The sequence below is a fragment of the Pelobates fuscus genome, chromosome 3 (genome assembly GCF_036172605.1).
Source record: "Pelobates fuscus isolate aPelFus1 chromosome 3, aPelFus1.pri, whole genome shotgun sequence".
Taxonomy (NCBI): Eukaryota; Metazoa; Chordata; class Amphibia; order Anura; family Pelobatidae; genus Pelobates; species Pelobates fuscus.
In genome coordinates this window covers 68,951,643-68,971,291 of record NC_086319.1, presented here as the reverse complement: position 1 = coordinate 68,971,291, position 19,649 = coordinate 68,951,643, and the positions used below count along the sequence as shown (strand labels likewise).

General features: G+C 37.9%; 1 protein-coding gene across 1 annotated transcript in view; it reads left to right on the top strand.

The window, feature by feature from the left end:
- LOC134601623 (dynein axonemal heavy chain 3-like) overlaps window positions 1-19,649 on the top strand; it is an 875,684-nt gene that overhangs the window by 672,244 nt on the left and 183,791 nt on the right. The window contains exons 52-54 of the mRNA XM_063446141.1: window positions 1,499-1,632; window positions 12,826-12,988; window positions 18,808-18,990. Of these exons, the coding sequence (XP_063302211.1) occupies window positions 1,499-1,632; window positions 12,826-12,988; window positions 18,808-18,990 (480 nt within the window). The remainder of the gene's footprint in view (window positions 1-1,498; window positions 1,633-12,825; window positions 12,989-18,807; window positions 18,991-19,649) is intronic.

Sequence of the window (19,649 nt, the reverse complement as noted above, 5' to 3'; positions counted from 1 at the left end):
TATGCAAAAAATAGGAAGACTAGCAAAACTAATCACATAAAGGAACAGGATGTAAAAGATAAGCATTCATTTAATAATGCTTGAATAGTAGCAGTTGCCACAAATTGCATTCATCCAATGCCCAAGCTAGGTAGGGAACTATTGAGCATACAAAGTCCACGTAAAGGAGCACGGCAAAATGGCCATAAAAAGAGCATTATACCAACCCCCAACTACTGAGGGAGCCAACCTGATTTCTACGGGCACAGCTACATAAAGTGCTCAAATCCTTCTCCCTTAGGGGTCTGTGCAGGAGCCAAGTGCAAAGAGCTTGGTAACTCCGTTGTTTTCTCATAATGGTTCTCCACCGGTGTAGATGGTGTATCGATGGTACCCCGAACAGCTTGCCATCTGGGTGGACTCCATGAGTCTGCTTGGAGTAGTAATTACGCATGGTGTTTGCATCCTAGGCCTCATTCCCTGATGACTCTGATCCCTATTCAATTGGTAAGTATCAAGCTGCTGCAGGAGTGCTCTGTGGGATATCTGAGCCTAAAGGTCCATGCAAAGGTTGTCAAATTTTGTTATGATGTCTCCCATCATTAGGCAGGGTAGCTGCTCATTCACACTTGCTGCCATCTTAGCCTCTGTACCTATACACCACTGTGTTGGATCACGTCAGCTTTGGTAAGACACTGGGAGACATGGGAGAAATGGGGACACTGGGAGACATGAGGACTCCACTGAGACACTGGTGTACACTGGGAGACATGAGGACACTGAGACATCTGGGGACACTGTGAGACATGGAGACACTAGGGGACACTTGGATATAGAGGGGCACTGGGAGACATGAGGACACTGAGACACTAGGGAAAACTGGGAGGCATGAAAACACTGCACTGTGAGACAGGGAGACAGTGGGAGCAATCACTCTATACAGCAGCTATCAAGAATTTTCTGTTATAGCACTCGTTAGGATTTACATATTGTGATGTCACACATGCATAATTAATTATGCAAATTAGCATGGCCAGTATTTTTTTCCAAAAAAGGTGGCAACCCTAAATGTGCCTGAAATATGCCTTTAAGAGTTTCTCTTTGGTAATGTCAATCATCATAAATCATTGAATAAACATTTAAAACATGTATAAATCACATTTTTAAGGGAATTTGATACATATTTCTTCTGTAATTGTTCTCAAAGGAATTGATATGGTGAAGAAGATTTACATTAGAATTTATGTAAAGAAAAAATTCACAAGCATTGTATTTGTACAGAATAATTTAGTGTATAAAGGTGCTTCAATCTGGTGAATTATTAATCAAAATGTTATATTACCCTTTTTTCTCAACTCCCCCCTCCCCCTCCCCCAAAAAAAGAACATTGGTGCATTAAATTTCCTTATTCTTTGCTTTCATAGAATTGCATTGTTAAAACAGTTTGCAGTGCCATGTCATAAATAAGTTAAAATTCTTTCATACTACAATAAACAATCTATTTCCTTTTTTTTAAAAGGCATGGCCTGAAGATGCTCTTGAGAAGGTGGCAAATCATTTTCTTGATGATGTGGAAATGTCACAGGAAATCAGAAATGAAGCTGTGTTCATGTGTCAGCACTTCCATCAAAGTGTTGTGGCGCTCTCTGAAAGGTATTTAATTAAAGTTGGGGCATGAGTGTTTCGCTGTTTACTAGAAAATATTAAACCATTTCTTGTTGCGGAGCCTGCATGATCTATCGATTGATACTTGGAATCAGTTTCATTGCAACAAGAAGAATACCAAAGCTGAATGAGACCAAGAAACAATATATAATATGCTGAGGACTGTTTGCCAACACCAGTGAAGTTGAAAGTGGATTCTGGTTAGAAAGTAATAAGGTGCCATTAGTAAGACCGCATTAAGGGTCTCTCAAGTACCATAACCACTTATGCACCTTGTATATGTGATAATACAATGTGTTCCCTGATGCTTTTTGCCTTCTACTCTCTTAATTAGTGCTCTAGCAGTTTCCTAAAACGCATAGGGGATGTGTAACGGCCTCCTAATTTGAACTTTATGGCATGCATATGTATGGTGTGGGCATTTCAAGGTAGCTTACAGATACTGTACAGTGTCTCGTAGATTTAAATGAGAGTTTGTGCTGTAGCCTCTCACATAAACAAACAAGAATATAGTTATTGGGCATATGAATAGAAGCCAGCAAGTATCTGCTTCTCTTAGTTTGTCAAGTAATTTCATTAATTTATTGAGGCCATATATGCTGTGACGGGATATCTGGATTATGTACACCCCACAATTTTAAAATCATTCTGCATTAAAAATAGAGAGAAGGAAAAAAAAAAAAAAAAAAAAGAGTCATTCAGCAAAAATAAAGTGAACTTGTAAAATGGTCCATGACATCCTAACATTACTGAGACTATAAATGAGAAGGAGGAAAACCATTGTAATATAGTCAACATTTTTCAAAAGATGATAGGCACCACCTAGACAAAACATAATATATATTTTTTTTTTATAGCGCTCAGAAAAATAACAAAAAATAGTTAGCACAAAATTAACAGAAGTCACGTGGATAACGAGAAGGTGGAACCGCTTTGGTGGGAAAGTGCATTTTGCACGTATTGCGCTTAAAGGAAATAAACATAGGCTAACACATAAATGCAGTATTTAATTAGCACAAAAATAAAAATTAAGTTATGTGATAGGAGAAGGGCTGGAAACGCATTGAGCTGGAAAGCGCGTGGTGCATGTATTCCATGCTCTAATGCATCAGTACACACTACAAATTTTTTTCACAGATAAGTGGTCAATAATAGCTCCAGTGTGAGGACTCAAAACATTGACCTAGAGCAGGGGTTCCCAACCCAGTCCTCAAGTACCGCCCACCAGTCCAGGATTTATGGATTACCTTGTTGTGTCTAAAGTGTTTTTTTTTTTTTTTTCTAAAAACACCTTAGACAAAACTGGGTAATCCCTAAATCCTGGACTGTTAGGGGGTACTTGAGGACTTGATTGGGAACCACTGACCTAGAGCAGGTTTCCCCAAACTCTGGCCCTCTAGATGTTGCTGAACTACAACTCCCATGATTCTACGAATGAAATAGGTAGGCTGAGAATCATGGAAGTTGTAGTTCAGCAACATCTGGAGGGCCGGAGTTTGGGGAACCACTGACCTAGACGATTGAGATTGTACCCTATTTTTATTGAATGCAATATTTCTTCAAAAGACCTTTGCATTCCCTCTTTTATGTATGTAAAAATGCAATGTATATGTATTTTAATATTAAAGGGACACTATAGTCACCTGAACAACTTTAGCTTAATGAAGCAGTTTTGGTGTATAGAACATGCCCCTGCAGCCTCACTGCTCAATCCTCTGCCATTTAGGAGTTAAATCCCTCTGTTTATGAACCCTAGTCACACCTCACTGCATGTGACTTGCACAGCCTTCCATAAACGCTTCCTGTAAAGAGAGCCCTATTTAGGCTTTCTTTATTGCAAGTTCTGTTTAATTAAGATGTTCTTATCCCCTGCTATGTTAATAGCTTGCTAGACCCTGCAAGAGCCTCCTGTATGTGATTAAAGTTCAATTTAGAGATTGAGATACAATCATTTAAGGTAAATTACATCTGTTTGAAAGTGAAACCAGTTTTTTTTTTTCATGCAGGCTCTGTCAATCATAGCCAGGGGAGGTGGGGCTAGGGCTGCATAAACAGAAACAAAGTGATTTAACTCCTAAATGACAGTGAATTGAGCAGTGAAATTGCAGGGGAATGATCTATACACTAAAACTGCTTTATTTAGCTAAAGTAATTTAGGTGACTATAGTTTTCCTTTAACAGTATTTATTATTAACAGCAAATTAAAAAAACAAAACATTTGGGTTAGTATAGTTTAGTCTCTTGCAGTTACCCCTAGACATTGTTTAACCAAGAGTAGTAGTTATCTGTGATCTTATTTAACCAGCTGTTTTGCATTATAATGATCTCCTTCTCATTGAGTCTTGCTTTTACTGTGTATTTAAAAAGTTTATAAGAATTTGTTGGAACTTTTCCCAAAATGTTCCTTTTCCTCAGACCGTACTATAATCTAGAGACTTTATCTTATTCAAGCTGCTTAACTTTGTGCCATTGTTTGCAACTTAAAGGGACACTCTAGGCACCCAGACCACTTCTGCTCATTGGAGTGGTCTTGGTGCCAACTCCCACTACTCTTAACCCTGCAAGTGTAATTATTGCAATTTTTTATAAACTGCAATAATTACCTTGCAGGGTTATCTCCATCCCTAGAGGCTGTCTATAAGACAGCCACTAGAGGGAACTTCCTGGTTTCTAGCACAGGAAACCTGTGCTAGAGCGTCGCTGGATGTCCTCACGCTGTGTGAGGAGCTCCAGCGTCGCTCAAAACCGCATAGGAATGCATTGAAATTATTTTCCAATGCTTTCCTATGGGGAGACGCATGCGCATTAGGTCCCCTTTGGCCAGTGGGCGAGATCAGTCTCGCCCACCGGCCGACGCAATGGATAGGAGGAGCGTCGCGGAGGCGGAGACAGCGGCGAAGGACATCGCCGCTGCCTCAGGTAAGTGACTGAAGGGGTTTTCACCCCTTCAGTAACCGGGGCTTGGGGGGTGGGAGGGAGAGGGACCCTCCAGTGCCAGAAAAACAGATTGTTTTCCTGGCACTGGAGATTCCCTTTAAGAATAGGTTGGACAGGTAGATTAGATCAAATTCATTTCTAACAGCTACAAATTCATTTCTAACTCTTTGTTTTTTGGAATATTGAATTCTTGACTGTAAATAGTCCTTTAAGACGATTTTTTTTTTAAATGCTGAATAATAAACTATATTGAGTTATTTACAATTGATGGTCAGTTTTCTATTAAGCACACAATCATCAGAGCTGGACAACAAATGGAGTTCCGCTCTGATCACTTTCAAGGAGGGGGAAGCAGTGAAACTCATCTTTACTTTGGGGATAAACATTTTGTGCCAGAGGGATTATTATTATTATTATTATTGGCATTTATATAATGCCAACAGATTCTATAGCGCTTTACAATATTATAAGAGGGGAGGACGGGGGATTTAACAATAAATTGGACAATTACAAAAAACTTACAGGAACGATAGGCTGAAGAGGACCCTGTTCAAACGAGCTTACAGTCTATAGGAGGTGAGGTATAAAACACAATAGGACAGGATTGGGACTATAAGGTCCAGCTGAATGGGGAAATCATCCAACAGCACTATGGAAATAGTAAATTGGGGGTTAAGAGTTATCTGTATAATTAATACCTGTCGTCGGGGGTTAATTGGTTATTCTGCACATTCAATAGATCAGGGAATGGGGAAAAAGAGAAAAGTATGCCAAACTGGGCATGGGAAAGAGAGTACAAACCGTTAACTGGTCTGCTCTAACTTAGATATAAATAGTATAATCCCATCACACTTGTATTGTGCTGGAACATTTGCTGTGAATGTCTGTGTGAAAGCCATTCAAATGCATTAAAAATACTTTTATGTGCATGTGATGAGTGAAAAATGGTTCATAGGACTTCTGTGACCGGTTTACTAGAACTGTGCATTAAATGATTTTATAAAGAAATAACTATGAAAACGTTGTTCTGGCATGTCATGTAATATTTTGAATCTTTAATTGTTTTTCTCCTCTATATTTTTTATTTTTAGATATTCTTGTCTCCTTTAAATGTGTATGTTTTTTTCATTTTATATATATGCATACACACAAACACACACATCATTTTTTTTATTAGCAATAAAGGAAGTGTAAACATAAGATCACTCTTTCTAGGAAGTTTTTAGGAAGGCTGTGTAAGTCACATGCAGCAAGGTGTGTCTAGGGCTGCATAAGCAAAGTGATTTAACTCCTAAATGCTAAAGAATTCAGCAGTGAGACTGCCGGGGCACAATCTATATACCAAAAACTGCTCCTTTAAGCTACAGTTGTATTGGTGACTATAGCGTCCTCATGTAAGCCATCAAAATAAACAGAATGTTTTTTGAGAGACCATCTTTTACTCATGTTTATACGTGACTGAAATACATAACAATTTTTTGTCTCATTACTTCTGGCTAGTGTAATTGATAATAATTAATAATTGCATTCATGTAACATTCTCTGAAAAGTAACAATTTGCAGAGATACTGCTACCTGCAAATAAAACCCACCCATCAACTCATACTATAGACCAACTCTCACTTTAGACCATCTTTAGACCGACTTTAGACCGACTTGCACTGCAGACCAACTCCCACTTTAGACCAACTTGAACAGTCAACCAAATCCCACTTTAGTTCTATTCCCACTTTACACCAGCTTCCATTTTAGACTAACTTCCACATTCGACTCTCAGGAGACAATAGCAGGAATATGATACTACAACAATCATACCACATACACTGCATGTTCCTCTCCCTACTTACCTACTAGAAGGTCACCTTTAAAAATAGTCAGCAGAAAAATGTCCGTTTTGCTGGCCAATTGGTCAACTATAATAATGGAGACTCCATATTATTATTGAGCACTGAAAACAGTATTCCATTTAAAACACAGCTGTAAATGTTTAATTTTAGCTGTTTGTTTACCCTTTGATAGATACTGTAGCAATGAATATTTTTAATGATTTTAACCAGTATGAACACATAATTATCTTTTTATTAAAAGGGGACCTGTAACTTCTCTGGACATTATGCCATTGAACAAACCATTGGAACTCGTGTTAAAGTTTTTTGTGATATTCCATTTTCTTGTAAAATTATGTTACAGATTTAGCAAATTACATTTACAATAGTTAATTTCCGGCATAGACAGGACAAAGAATTAAAATGGAGGAAAACCATTATTTTAATCTTCTCTGTATGCTTTCTCTGTGATGACTGACTGCCAGGTGGATATAACAAAGGATACAACTAATAACAATGATTTGTTTTACTGCTCCTCCTCTTTTCCCCTCATTTGCATTATTTTCACATTATTTTTGTTTGTCTGAATCAGTTTCCCTGAAATGATCGCATAGACAAAATTAATTTGAACTGAAACCACACTGGGACAAACATTTTTGGAGGAAAAGACAAACCATTTATTTTTTTCTCTATGCACAAGTCTAATAGGAATTGTAATTTGGTTGGAATATGTTTACTTGCACTCTATATTTAGCACCTTAAAGATGATGTTCCCGCAGTCCACCCCACTTACAGGATCCCCGACGTTCCCCCACCGCCGATCGGTGTTCCTCCCATTCTGGGGGAACTGTCTGACAGCCAAGACAGTCCCCCCTGGGCTGGTAGGATATAGATGTAGATGATGGTAACCATCACCTATTTTATAGAACTGTGTAGGAATTTGGGGGTGTTAATGGAGGAACTTGCAAGATAAAATATAGGTTGTGACTAATGGTTATGGGAGAAAATACAAGACTAACAGTTAACGAAAGAAAGAAATATAATTCTAAAAACTAAATTGCTTGATTGTCCCTAATAGATCAAAATAGGTTGTTATGGTGAAAGAATCATTTGTAGGGTGGGCAATTCCAATAACAGTCTGATATCCTCAACAGGTCAGCAGATGAAATATGTAACAACAAAATAGGCTTCTGATGTGTAGTATTTTTAGAAAATGGTGTACTATTATGAAAAAAATGGAAATACCCTTCAACTAGATCTAAATCAACAGCCTGTGACAATATAATCAATGTCAGAGATATAGCTGATGATTAAATATGCCGAACATGCAACGTAAACAGCATGGAGCACTATCCCAGAGCGGAGATTCCAGTGCTCCAAACTGCTTGGACCTGATTGTAAAGCTCTGCGTTTGTGAGTGTGTCTTTGACTTTTTATTTTATTTATTTTATTTATTTAATATTGCCATTTATATAGCGCCAACAGATTCCGTAGCGCTTTACAATATTATGAGAGGGGGATTTAACTATAAATAGGACAATTACAAATAAACTTACAGGAACCATAGGTTGAAGAGGACCCTGCTCAAACGAGCTTACATTCTATAGGAGGTGGGGTGTAAAACACATTAGGACAGGAATTTACAATCAAATAAGGTGGGCTGCCCTTTAGGAGAGGGCAAGAGACAGGTATGTGAGGTAAGGGTTAGTCTTGGAGGCCATAAGCTTTCCTAAAGAGATGGGTTTTAAGGCACTTCTTAAAAGATGCAAGACTAGGGGAGAGTCTGATGGCGGTAGGCAGGCTATTCCATAGGAAGGGAGCCGCCCGCGAGAAGTCCTGCAAGCGCGAGTTGGCCGTACGAGTGCGGACAACGGACAGGAGGTGGTCACGGGCAGAACGGAGAGACCGAGAAGGGACATACCTATGGATCTGTGAGGAGATATAAGAGGGGCTAGAGTTGTTCAGTGCTTTATAGGTGTGAGTTAGTACCTTGAATTGACTCCTATAGCATACAGGAAGCCAATGTAAGGACTGGCAGAGGGGTGAGGTGTGAGAGGAACGACTAGAGAGGAAAATCAATCTAGCAGCAGCATTCATTACGGACTGTAAGGGTGCAGTACGGCTATTGGGGAGACCAATCAGGAGAGGGTTACAATAATCCATGCGGGAAATTACTAGAGCATGGACAAGCTCCTTGGTAGTATCTGGTGCAAGAAAGGGGCGGATGCGGGCTATGTTTTTAAGATGGAATCTACAGGATTTGGCAACATGCTGGATGTGAGGCTCAAAGGTGAGACCAGAGTCAAGTATGACGCCAAGACAGCGCGCTTGCAAGGATGGACTGATGTTGGTACCACAAACTTGGAGGGAGAGCGAAAGAGGAGGATCAGTATTAGGAGGAGGAAAGACAAGGAGCTCAGTTTTTGAGAGATTGAGTTTCAGAAAGCGGGAGGACATCCAGTCAGAGATGGAAGAAAGGCAAGCAGTGACACGTTGCAGGACGGCAGGGGAGAGGTCCGGGGAGGAGAGATATAGCTGGGTGTCATCAGCGTACAGGTGGTAGTGAAATCCAAAAGAGGTAATAAGTTTGCCAAGAGAGGCAGTATAAAGAGAAAATAGAAGGGGACCAAGGACGGAGCCTTGGGGAACTCCAACTGAGACAGGGCAAGGGGAGGAGGTATCATTAGAAAAGGAGACACTGAATGAGCGTTGGGAGAGATAAGAGGAAAACCAAGAGAGGACAGAGTCACAGAGACCAAACGATTGAAGAGTTTGAAGAAGGAGAGCATGATCAACGGTGTCAAAGGCCGCTGAGAGGTCAAGAAGAATTAGTATGGAGTAGTGGCCTTTGGATTTAGCTGCGATTAGGTCGTTAGTAACTTTGATAAGGGCAGTCTCTGTAGAGTGGAGAGGGCGGAAGCCAGATTGAAGAGGGTCAAGGAGAGAGTTGGAATTGAGGAAATGAGACACACGGGTAAAGACAAGTCTTTCCAGAAGCTTTGAGGAAAAAGGGAGCAGGGATATGGGACGGTAGTTAGAGGGGGTGGATGGGTCGAGGGATGGTTTTTTTAGTATAGGTACTACAGTGGCATGTTTAAGGTCAGCAGGGACGATGCCAGAGGAGAGCGAGCAGTTGAAGATGTGTGTTAGAGAAGGCACGAGACAAGTGGAGAGAGATCTAATAAGGTGAGATGGGACAGGATCGAGCGGGCAAGTGGTGGGGCGAGAGGAGCAAAGAAGAGCAGCCACCTCTTGGTCAGTAGCTGGGGAGAATGTCTGAAGGGTAGGAAAGGCATGATCTATGTGTGATTGAGAAACAGAAAGGCAAGGAGGGGAGAATTCTTTCCTTAGCTGTTCAATCTTGTCAGTGAAGTAACATGTGAAGTTATCAGCAGTAAGGTTAGTTTTGGGGGTGGCCACAGCAGGGCGAAGAAGAGAATTAAAGGTGTGAAAGAGACGCCTGGGGTTGCGGGAACATGAACTAATGAGAGTGGAAAAATAGGACTGTTTGGCAAGGGCAAGGGCTGCACTGTATGAACACAATATGAATCTATAATGGAGAAAGTCTGATTGTGTACAAGACTTCCTCCAGGAGCGTTCAGCACAACGGGAGCATCTTTGCAGGTAGCGCGTTGATTTAGTATGCCATGGTTGGGGGCGGGTCCTCCTCGAGGTGCTTGTTTGGAGTGGCGCTGCAGTGTTCAAGGCAGATGTAAGAGTAGAGTTATATATGGAGATGGCCTGTGAAGGACAGGAGAGGGAAGGGATGGACAGCAGTTGTGAATCAATGTCAGCTGACAACTGTTGGAGATCAAGAGAATTAAGGTCCCTCCTGAGTTGAGGGGGGTTAGGCTGAGGTTTTTGGGTGAGGGGGTATGTGAGAGCAAATGATAAGAGGTGGTGATCAGAGAGTGGATATGGAGTGTTGCAGATATTAGATACTGTACATGCATAAGTGAAGATTAGGTCAAGGGTATTGCCAGCTACATGGGTGGGAGAATCTGCCCACTGCGATAGCCCGAGGGAGGAAGTCATGGAAAGTAGTTTGGTGGCTGCAGAGGTCAAAGGTGGGTTTATAGGAATATTGAAGTCCCCGAGAATTAGGGATGGAATGTTAGAAGAGAGGAAATAGGGTAGCCAGGCAGCAAAGTGGTCAAGGAAGAGAAGAGGGGAACCAGGGGGGCGGTAAATAACAGCAATGTTAGCAGAGAAGGGTTTGAAAAGGCGAATTGCGTGTATTTCAAATGATGGGAAAGAGAGAGAAGGGGGGGTGGGAAGAGGTTTAAAAGAGCAGTGAGGGGAGAGGAGAAACCCAACACCACCACCTTTACATTCAGAGTTTCTTGGGTTGTGGGTAAGTTGGAGACCACCGAAGGACAAAGATGCAGGGGTGGCAGTGTCAGAGGGGGAGAGCCAGGTTTCTGTTATGGCTAGTAAATCTATAGAACGATTTACTTAAACCACTTATTACAAAATATGCAACACTATTGGTATCCCTTTTTTATTATTATTTTTATTCACATATTATCTGTGAGAAACGCCAATCAGGCTGTGGTAAAGTCTACACCCACACATGTTGCATGTCCAGCATGTTTAATCATCAGCTATATCCCTTACATTGACTATATTGTCACAAGCTGTTGATCTTGAGCTAGATGGTAGCTCTTTACTTGTGAGTGTATTTTCATTTTTTTCTCATAATAGTACACCATTTTCTGAAAATACTACACTATAGAGTGCCAAGTTTGTGTGGGGTTTTCTTTACATATTTCATCTGCTGACCTGTTCAGGAAATCAGACTTTTACTGGAATTATCCACCATACAGAGGATGCTATCACCTTAAATACCTATTTGGGACTATTAAGAACAATCAGGGAATATATTTTTTAAATTATATTTAATTCTTTCATAAATTGTTTGTCTTGTATTTTTTTCCCATGACCATTAGGCGCAACCTGTATTTCATCTTACTGTTTCATCTAAAGCCAATAAAATCTGTAGTGGCGTACCTCAACCTCTGGTTTGTGTACCACAATGGTTAATGGTTTATGGTAGAAATATTACGCTTTGGATATCTTGTTGTACAAAACATAATATCTACCATTTACCTAAAGGTACTTCTTGGAAAATCCTTTAAAAAGTGAGGCTGTATATGTTCTCAATGTCCCACATATTCATAAATCTTCTCTCTTACTCTGTTTATGTATGTATTTACTATTGTCTACACTCTGTTTTATATAATAATAATAACAGCAATAACATATTTCATAGGGAAGAACACACTTGGATTTTTTTTAGTTGACAAGTATATTCTAAACTTATAAATGTTACCAATATCCCACTAAATTGTACCCGAATTTATATTAGCAGCTCAGGATGTAGGAAATGCTAATTTGACCCTACTGTGAATTTAACCTGTGATTGCGAGGTTTGAACAGGTTTTCAGAAGCACTGCTTAGGTACTTCAGTGGGCCACTAATCAAATCCCTTATTTAACCAGAAACCATGCTTGATTTGATTATGTTTATTATTTTTTTACATTTAAATTGTAAGGGTTATATTTGGTATAATAATGATACTTTCAGTTCATTCAGTTTAACTGGCGTAGCTTTCAAGCATTCATATGTTTATCTTGCTGCCTATCATGAATATCTAAACCTATTTTTTTTATTTAATAGAATGCTCCACATTGTTTGTGATGTTTGTTTGTTTTTGTTTTTTTTAATGTGATTGGAGTGTTTACTTTTGAAAATTAAAGGTTACAATAGTTTAGGTAGGTAATATTCAATCACTACAGCTAGCTCTTCTTCACCAATCCTATTGTATGAACATTATCCGGAATCTTTGCAGTGGTAATAATAACAAGTCATTTAGTTTGGTACTTCAAGCAGAACAGATATGAAACAGAAATACTATTCATGGTATTATATTTAATCTTCATTAATTTGCATTGTGTCTAGGAATACATTTTTGCAATAAATAAATGGAGAGAGATTTTTCTTTTTTTGCTTGCACAAGAGGTTACTCATATGGTCATTAAGTTATACAATATTTTCATGACCAGCATACCCCTAACTTATTCCAAAAAAAAAAAGAAAAAGAAAATATATTGTTATTGGATCCCATAAAATATTCATAAGCACGAGCAACTGCCTTTTCTGCTGACCTGACCTTGGAGCTGATGAAGTGGAAATGAAGTTTTTTTTTTTTGTTTTTTTTTCGTTAACGTAAAAATGCCTTCTGTGCTTTGCTTTTCTGTGAAAACTGAAAAAGTCATTCGCTGGGATTGATGAGGACAAAATGTGCATTTATATTGGAAAGCAGCATCCCACAGTAATAATGAAATATGTTGTGCTGTCCATCTTTTATTTTCAACTGTGACTCATGCAAAGGTATTTTTTTTTTAATTGTGAACAGGTTTTTAGAATCACTGCAAAGGCATATCTACGTCACCTCAACATCCTACCTTGAATTAATCAAGACCTTTAAGAATCTCTTGGAACGTAAAAGACTTGTGTTGTTAACCAGCAAAAACAGATATATGGTTGGACTTGAAAAGTTGGATTTTGCATCTTCCCAAGTAAGTAAAGATGTTCTTTGCAGCTGATGAAGGTAATACCTTTCTTGCTGCAGAAATGTACATTAGAACTGAGGCTTCCAAAAGCACATTGTAAACAGGGGTTGGAATTAACAGTAGCCTAAGGTTATAAAAAATTCAAAGCAGATGGGCCAAATTTCTCCTGTTTTTAATTAGATTATAATGTACTCTCATTAGTAAACAAAGCAGACAGGCTAGCGCTGAACACACAGGAGCAAATTTAACTGGCTCACATGTAGGGGAAGAATGAACCTGTGTAATGGCAAGAGTTATTGTGAAAACAGCATCATTCATAGTCACTTGGCTACTGATGACAATGCAGAAAAACAGGCATTCTTGCGTGTGTGTGTATATATATATATATATATATATATATATGTATATGTATAATTAAGAAGGACTCTGATCTCAATGTCTCAGTATATTTATGGTGCAACCTCTGTCGTATACACAAACCATAAAATAAAACCGAGCTCACTGGACTTCTTTTCAATTGCTTGCTGTGCTGCCTTTATTTCTTCACAGCAGTAATAAACACAGTAGTCAACATTCTACCATCTTGACTTTTAACAAGACAAGTGTACATCCAAACAAACCGCCTTAAATATGCTCTGAACAGGTGAGAAAGAGAGGGGGTTAAACAAAAGAGAGGTGGGTAGACGAAAGAGAGGCTTGAACAGCAAATTCATGATGTCATACAAATCAAGCTAGCCATAACGAGCAGAAATCAAATCCTGGAATCACCTTGTGGTGTGTAGCTGGCCCATATCTACTAAATGTGACCTAGCTAATACTACAAAACAAAACCCTTTATCTATAAATACATACACAACGAAGCAGCAACCATACACTTGCACTATGAGCTGCAGTCAGCATGTTACTTAGAGTGTCCCATTTGTTAGATAATGGGTACATGCACACAGTAATAGTATGAGGTGAATGGTTTCTGGCGCTTGTTTCTTGTATATGTGGACAGCTTGAACAACCCAAATCAGAATCCCTTCTTTCTGGTCATAGGAAGATATTGGGTGTTCTTCAGTCCAACAGTGATTGTATCGATATGTAAAATAAGAGGACAGGAGAATAGAATCTAGTGTAGCATATTGTAAGTATTGGTGAGATAAATAAAAGAATTACACTTACAGTCTTTTTAAGCTGTTAATTTGCTTTAAATGTATGCAACTAGGTGGTACAATCAACGCCTGTGGATATACATGATGTCTTGGTCCAGTGGAAAACCTCTAGGTGGTATAAAATAACAGAAAATAGCACCGATATAGTGCAGTATACTTGGTACACTAAATTGAAGTGATTATTAATATTTGTATGTGCAGTCAAAATGTATTTTGAGCCTGTTTGTGGCTCTCTATGACTGGTTTATATAGGAGTGATCCACGAATCCACAAAGTTCCCACTTTTTGATGTGTAGAGGTATATCAGCAAATTTTTACCAAAATGGAAAATAGGATAACATAGAAAATAAAAAATATAGTGCTTACTGTTAACATTAATAAAATAAATAAAAATACATGTACTCACTGCTGGAGAACAAAAAAAGGTTTTGCTCAATCCATTTCACATGGGTTGTATATTTTCCACCACAGAAATCAATGTAGCAGTCTTGTGGAAAAGATTAAGAAGGTCCACGGTGAATAAAAACACTAGTGTTCATTGAAAATAGAGTGATAAAACCAAAACAATGGCAAGACACTGACACATTTTACCTAACAGACTTTTTTCAAAAGACACTTTAAAAAAGCCTGTTAGGTGAAGCGTGTCAGTGTGTTACCATTGTTTTGGTATTAATTTCTTCTATCCTCTTATTTTACATATATGCACAATCCAATTTTGAACTGAAGGACACCCTTAATGCATTTTGTGCGTCCCCCTTTCCTCTACAGGTATACAGTGTTTTTAAGAAGTCAAGGTGCCTTCATCAGATTTTGGTAACATGGGGTCATGTGATGTGAGTTTAGAGTAGGCATATTCTTGCTAAATGATTTAAAATAGTCCATCTTTCCTATTACAAACACACACACAAATACATAAAAATGAGTACTTTTATGTTTATGTATTCTGTGTCTGCATAATATGTAGAGTAGTCTGTGGAGAGTGGTAATGTGCAGAAGGTACAAAGGCCAGAGGCTGGAGCCTGCTCTTAAAGGCTCCCATACATGTGAGTATAACACGTCACAATTTTGGTTTATACACTATTATCATTCCCATTTAGTTGTTTACAGTATTGCACAATTGTAAACACAATGCCTGAGTATAACTCCAGACTACAGGGCGCCACAATCACTAGAATCTATGTAAAATATTGAGTAGGAAAATCCCATAAATGAATAAATAACAATGGGTGGAAATCCAAAAAATCCACTTTATTTAAGATCAATAAAATAAAATAGTATAACCTGCGCAAGCTCCTGAGGAAGTCGAGATCGACGAAACGCGTTGAGCACCCACAAGATCCCTGCACTTTCGGCACAGCAGTTTTTTGTCTCCTGTAAGCACTTTATTTGTTAGCTTTGGTGTCCATCTTTGAAGCTACATCAAGCATTCTGCATTTCTGCACTTTAGCACTTGGCACTATATTTGAAGGCTTCTGTGAGTTTATAGCTGCTGTCCTTAGGGGTTCTTGGCCATTTGGCTGTTAATATTTTGCATTACATTTTATATTCCTGCATGTATTGCGCAGGTTATACTATTTTATTTTATTGTTCTTAAATAAAGTGGATTTTTTGGATTTCCACCCATTGTTATTTATTCATTTATGGGATTTTCCTACTCAGTATTTTACATAGATTCTAGTGATTGTGGCGCCCTGTAGTCTGGAGTTATACTCAGGCATTGTGTTTATTGTGTATAGAGGTTGGGAGTGACCTCAAGACAGTGGCTTGCCCACACTAGCTTTGTGACTAACTATCACCTTCACCACCCGCCAATTTACTTTATTCGTTTGCACAATTGTGTGTGTGTGTGTGTATATGTATATATATATATATATATATATATATGTGTGCGTGTGTGTGTGTGTATATGTGTATATATATATATATATGTGTGTGTGTATTTATATAAACAATAAATAAATAATAATAATAAAAAAAAAATATATATATATATATATAAATGGAACATGGGGGGGGGTTGCACTCACCTGAACATGCTTAAATGGGGTGCTGCTGGGGGCCATATTATACAATAAACAATACACAAGATCCAGCGCACTCTCCTATCTACTAAACAGCAACTTCAATGTTGACAGATTTTATATACAACATTACACATTTTTTTTTTTATTAATTTTCTCACCCCTCCTGAGTGGTATGCTTATTCCTCATTCTCAGGTCCTCTACCAGAGGCCTGTGAGTTTGAGGGTTCTGTGTATATATATATATATTTTTTTTTTTTTTTTTTAATTTTTTTTTTTGTATTATTATTATTATTATTATTATTATTAATTTTTTTCCTACTAAATTAAGGTAATTTCACAAAATAATTACATTAGCGCTCCATGTAACTGTTCTGTGGCTATTCTCCAGAACATAATTTTTTCACTCTTGTGAATTTTGGTTTTGGGTTAGAGAGAAATAGGTTCACAGGTGTGGTAGCAGCTTGATGTTTTTTTCACTCTTTTATGCACTTGTTTCCACTTCTGATGTGCATCACCTTTAGAGTACTATTTAAAATGTGTAATTTGTCCTATTACACATACACATGCACACAAACAAAGAAAGGACAGAGATGGAAAGTGGCTTTAAAAATATAAATAAATATATTTTACATCTCACTACTTTATAATGCTTAGGATTTAAAGGTTATATACCAAAACTTCTCAGTCGCAATAGTAGCGGGGAAATAATTACATATAATGGGAATCTTGCTCAAAATACTAATGCATGCAACACTGTGAAAGCATAAGTGAAAAAAAACAAACTAAGTCATAAGCAGTAACAAGCAAATACATTAGATCATTAATATTTAAAGAGATGCAGTGTATATTCATGGAGAAATGGTCCCTGAAATTGATTGGTTTTTTTCCTGTCAAGGAAAATTGGCCACCTGTCCATCAGCCTGGCTGAAACCAATCTTATTCAGAACAAATAGCTTTAGTTTTTGACATGGTATTTCAATTATCCTTGAATTTTGAAATGTGTCTACATCAATTTGCACTTGCTGGACATTTCCATCACTATCATATAAACATTTGATTCCATTTCCACCATTATGGATGGAGGATTTAACTACTTCAAACTGAGATACACAAATGCTTTGCTAGTATAGATTCTAAGAGATTCAACAAGAGGATCTTAAAGACAGGAGTATTCTATCAATCTGCTACTGCATACAATGATGGAATGTGATCACTTAAACTGTACATGACACAGTTGCAGTTGTGGTGGCCAGACCCCTCCTTTCATGAAAAAGCTTTCCTGATTCCGATACATGGCTGTCATATGCATTTTTCATAAGCATCTTGTATAACCTCTTTGAGATTCACAGTGGTGGACTACATATTTTTCATCCTTGTGAAGCATCGATGGAGAGTTTATAGTAAAATGTTTTTTTATTGAAGATTTTTTCAAAATATTATTATAGCAACCAATGTCAATAAAATATAAAAGGGAACAGAAAAACCTAAAACAAAAAAATAAAAGCAGGAAAACATCTCCATCCACATATTCATTATCAAACACAACAATGATTTTGAAGAATAGTAAAGAATTAGGTGTTTTAATAATTGGTCTTCATTTCTGGGGACTTGTTTTAGTTGGTTCTACTGAGTAATATTTAGCACCCCAAATAACTATCATTAGCAGAAAAACGGAACATGAATGGCCAGCAGCTCTGAATAAAATGAACACGTTTGAACACCAAAGGTTGTATCAACTCCATGGGATGTGAAAATTCTGAAGGATAGTTGTAATTTGTACACTAGTATTATATATTAACTGAGACAATTTTTGCTGCTTTTCTGTACACAGATCAAATACATGCTTTTTGTTTGCTAGACTCCGAATGGCATTTTAAATCTAAATCATCTTTTCAAAACATATAAGCTCGGTAACTGATCCTCTCTTATGAATGTAATTATATATACAGCCAAAACACCTGTTGCTTTCTTTTTATTGCCAAATTATACAGCTCAGATCAAAGAACTGCTCTGACACATAAACCTCTTTTAGACAATATCCCCACTATTTTGGCTTGTTTCGGTAATACACACATAAAATCTAGGCTCTCTGCTCTACCCCACAGGATATCTACACGTCATGTCTCACACAGAGACCTAAAAGCTCCCGAGTCATGCTAAATCCTGTCGTTTCTCAATTTATTATGTGTTTACTCAAGAATATCTCACAAAAGGTCTTTCATTGTCTTACCCCACCTGCATATGTAGACATTCCTTCTAAATTATCTTGAGTGAAGAGACATCTCTTGAGTGAAAGGAACCTTAGCAGTTTTATTTATCACGATCCTTCATATTTATACTTTGATAATTTCTCTTTGAAAGAGGTTGGTTTAATTTTAGATTATTGTATCTAAGTAAGTCAAAATATAATGCGCTACACCTCGTGTAAATATGTAAATTTTAGCATGGACCATTATCGTGAAAAATAAACAAAATATTAACACCGAAAAGTGCATCAAGTGGTTTCACAAGTAAGTCCTTTTTATTATTTATAAAGTGGATATTTTCTTTTTAGAACATTCAGTGGATAAACTCTGGTGTGATATTTTGTCATAATATTTGTGAGATGTACCTTTATTACATCTTTATCTTTTTGGCTCATCAGATAGCAATCATGCAACAAGAGTTGACAGAGCTCAAGCCAATGCTGATTGAACGAAGCAGAGAGACTGAAGAGTTGGTAAACATCATCGCAGATGAGACTTTAGATGTGGAAGCAGTTAAAAGTTTAGTTGAAGCAGATGAGGCTGTGGCTAACAAGGCAGCTCAGGAAGCCAAAGCTATTAAGGTATGTTGACATAACATATGCAGGCTTCGCAAGGGACAGAATTGTAAATCACATTTAATATTGATCAGGCAACAGACAATCAGGAAAATTGGACACACATGTCTTAGTAAAAACTGTGGCATTGGGTTTAATGTTAAAATTATTAGTGAATATCAAATAGACGCCTTGCCTGCTGCTGACATGATGAGGCCAATTGATCAAATGTGCAGCAAACTGATGCAAGTTTGCTAGTTACGTTCCCTGATGGGCTATAGGATTTATCATTTTGTTTACTAGGTGTACAGACGTCCACTAAAAGAGTGAGGGCAGTCCAAAACACTGCAAGTAAACACAAAAAAGATCATTATGAAGCAATGTAGAGAAATGTTTAGGTAAAATACTATATGATGTTGCACTAATAGACAAATCAATAATCAGCGATACAAAATTCCAGCCTTGATCTCTCATTGCAGGAACTAAACTTTTAGCCTGCGTTGACTTTTTTTCGGTGTTGCAATTGCATTTGTGAACCACTTTATCTATCACCATACCTGTTTGTGGGTAATGTATTCAAGGGTTACTCTAAGCATTATTAGAGTGTGAGGAGCACCCTGATGCAGTTCCCAGATAAGGAGACATATGCTGCACCTGTGGGGTTCTTCCACCATGACTACTTTAAA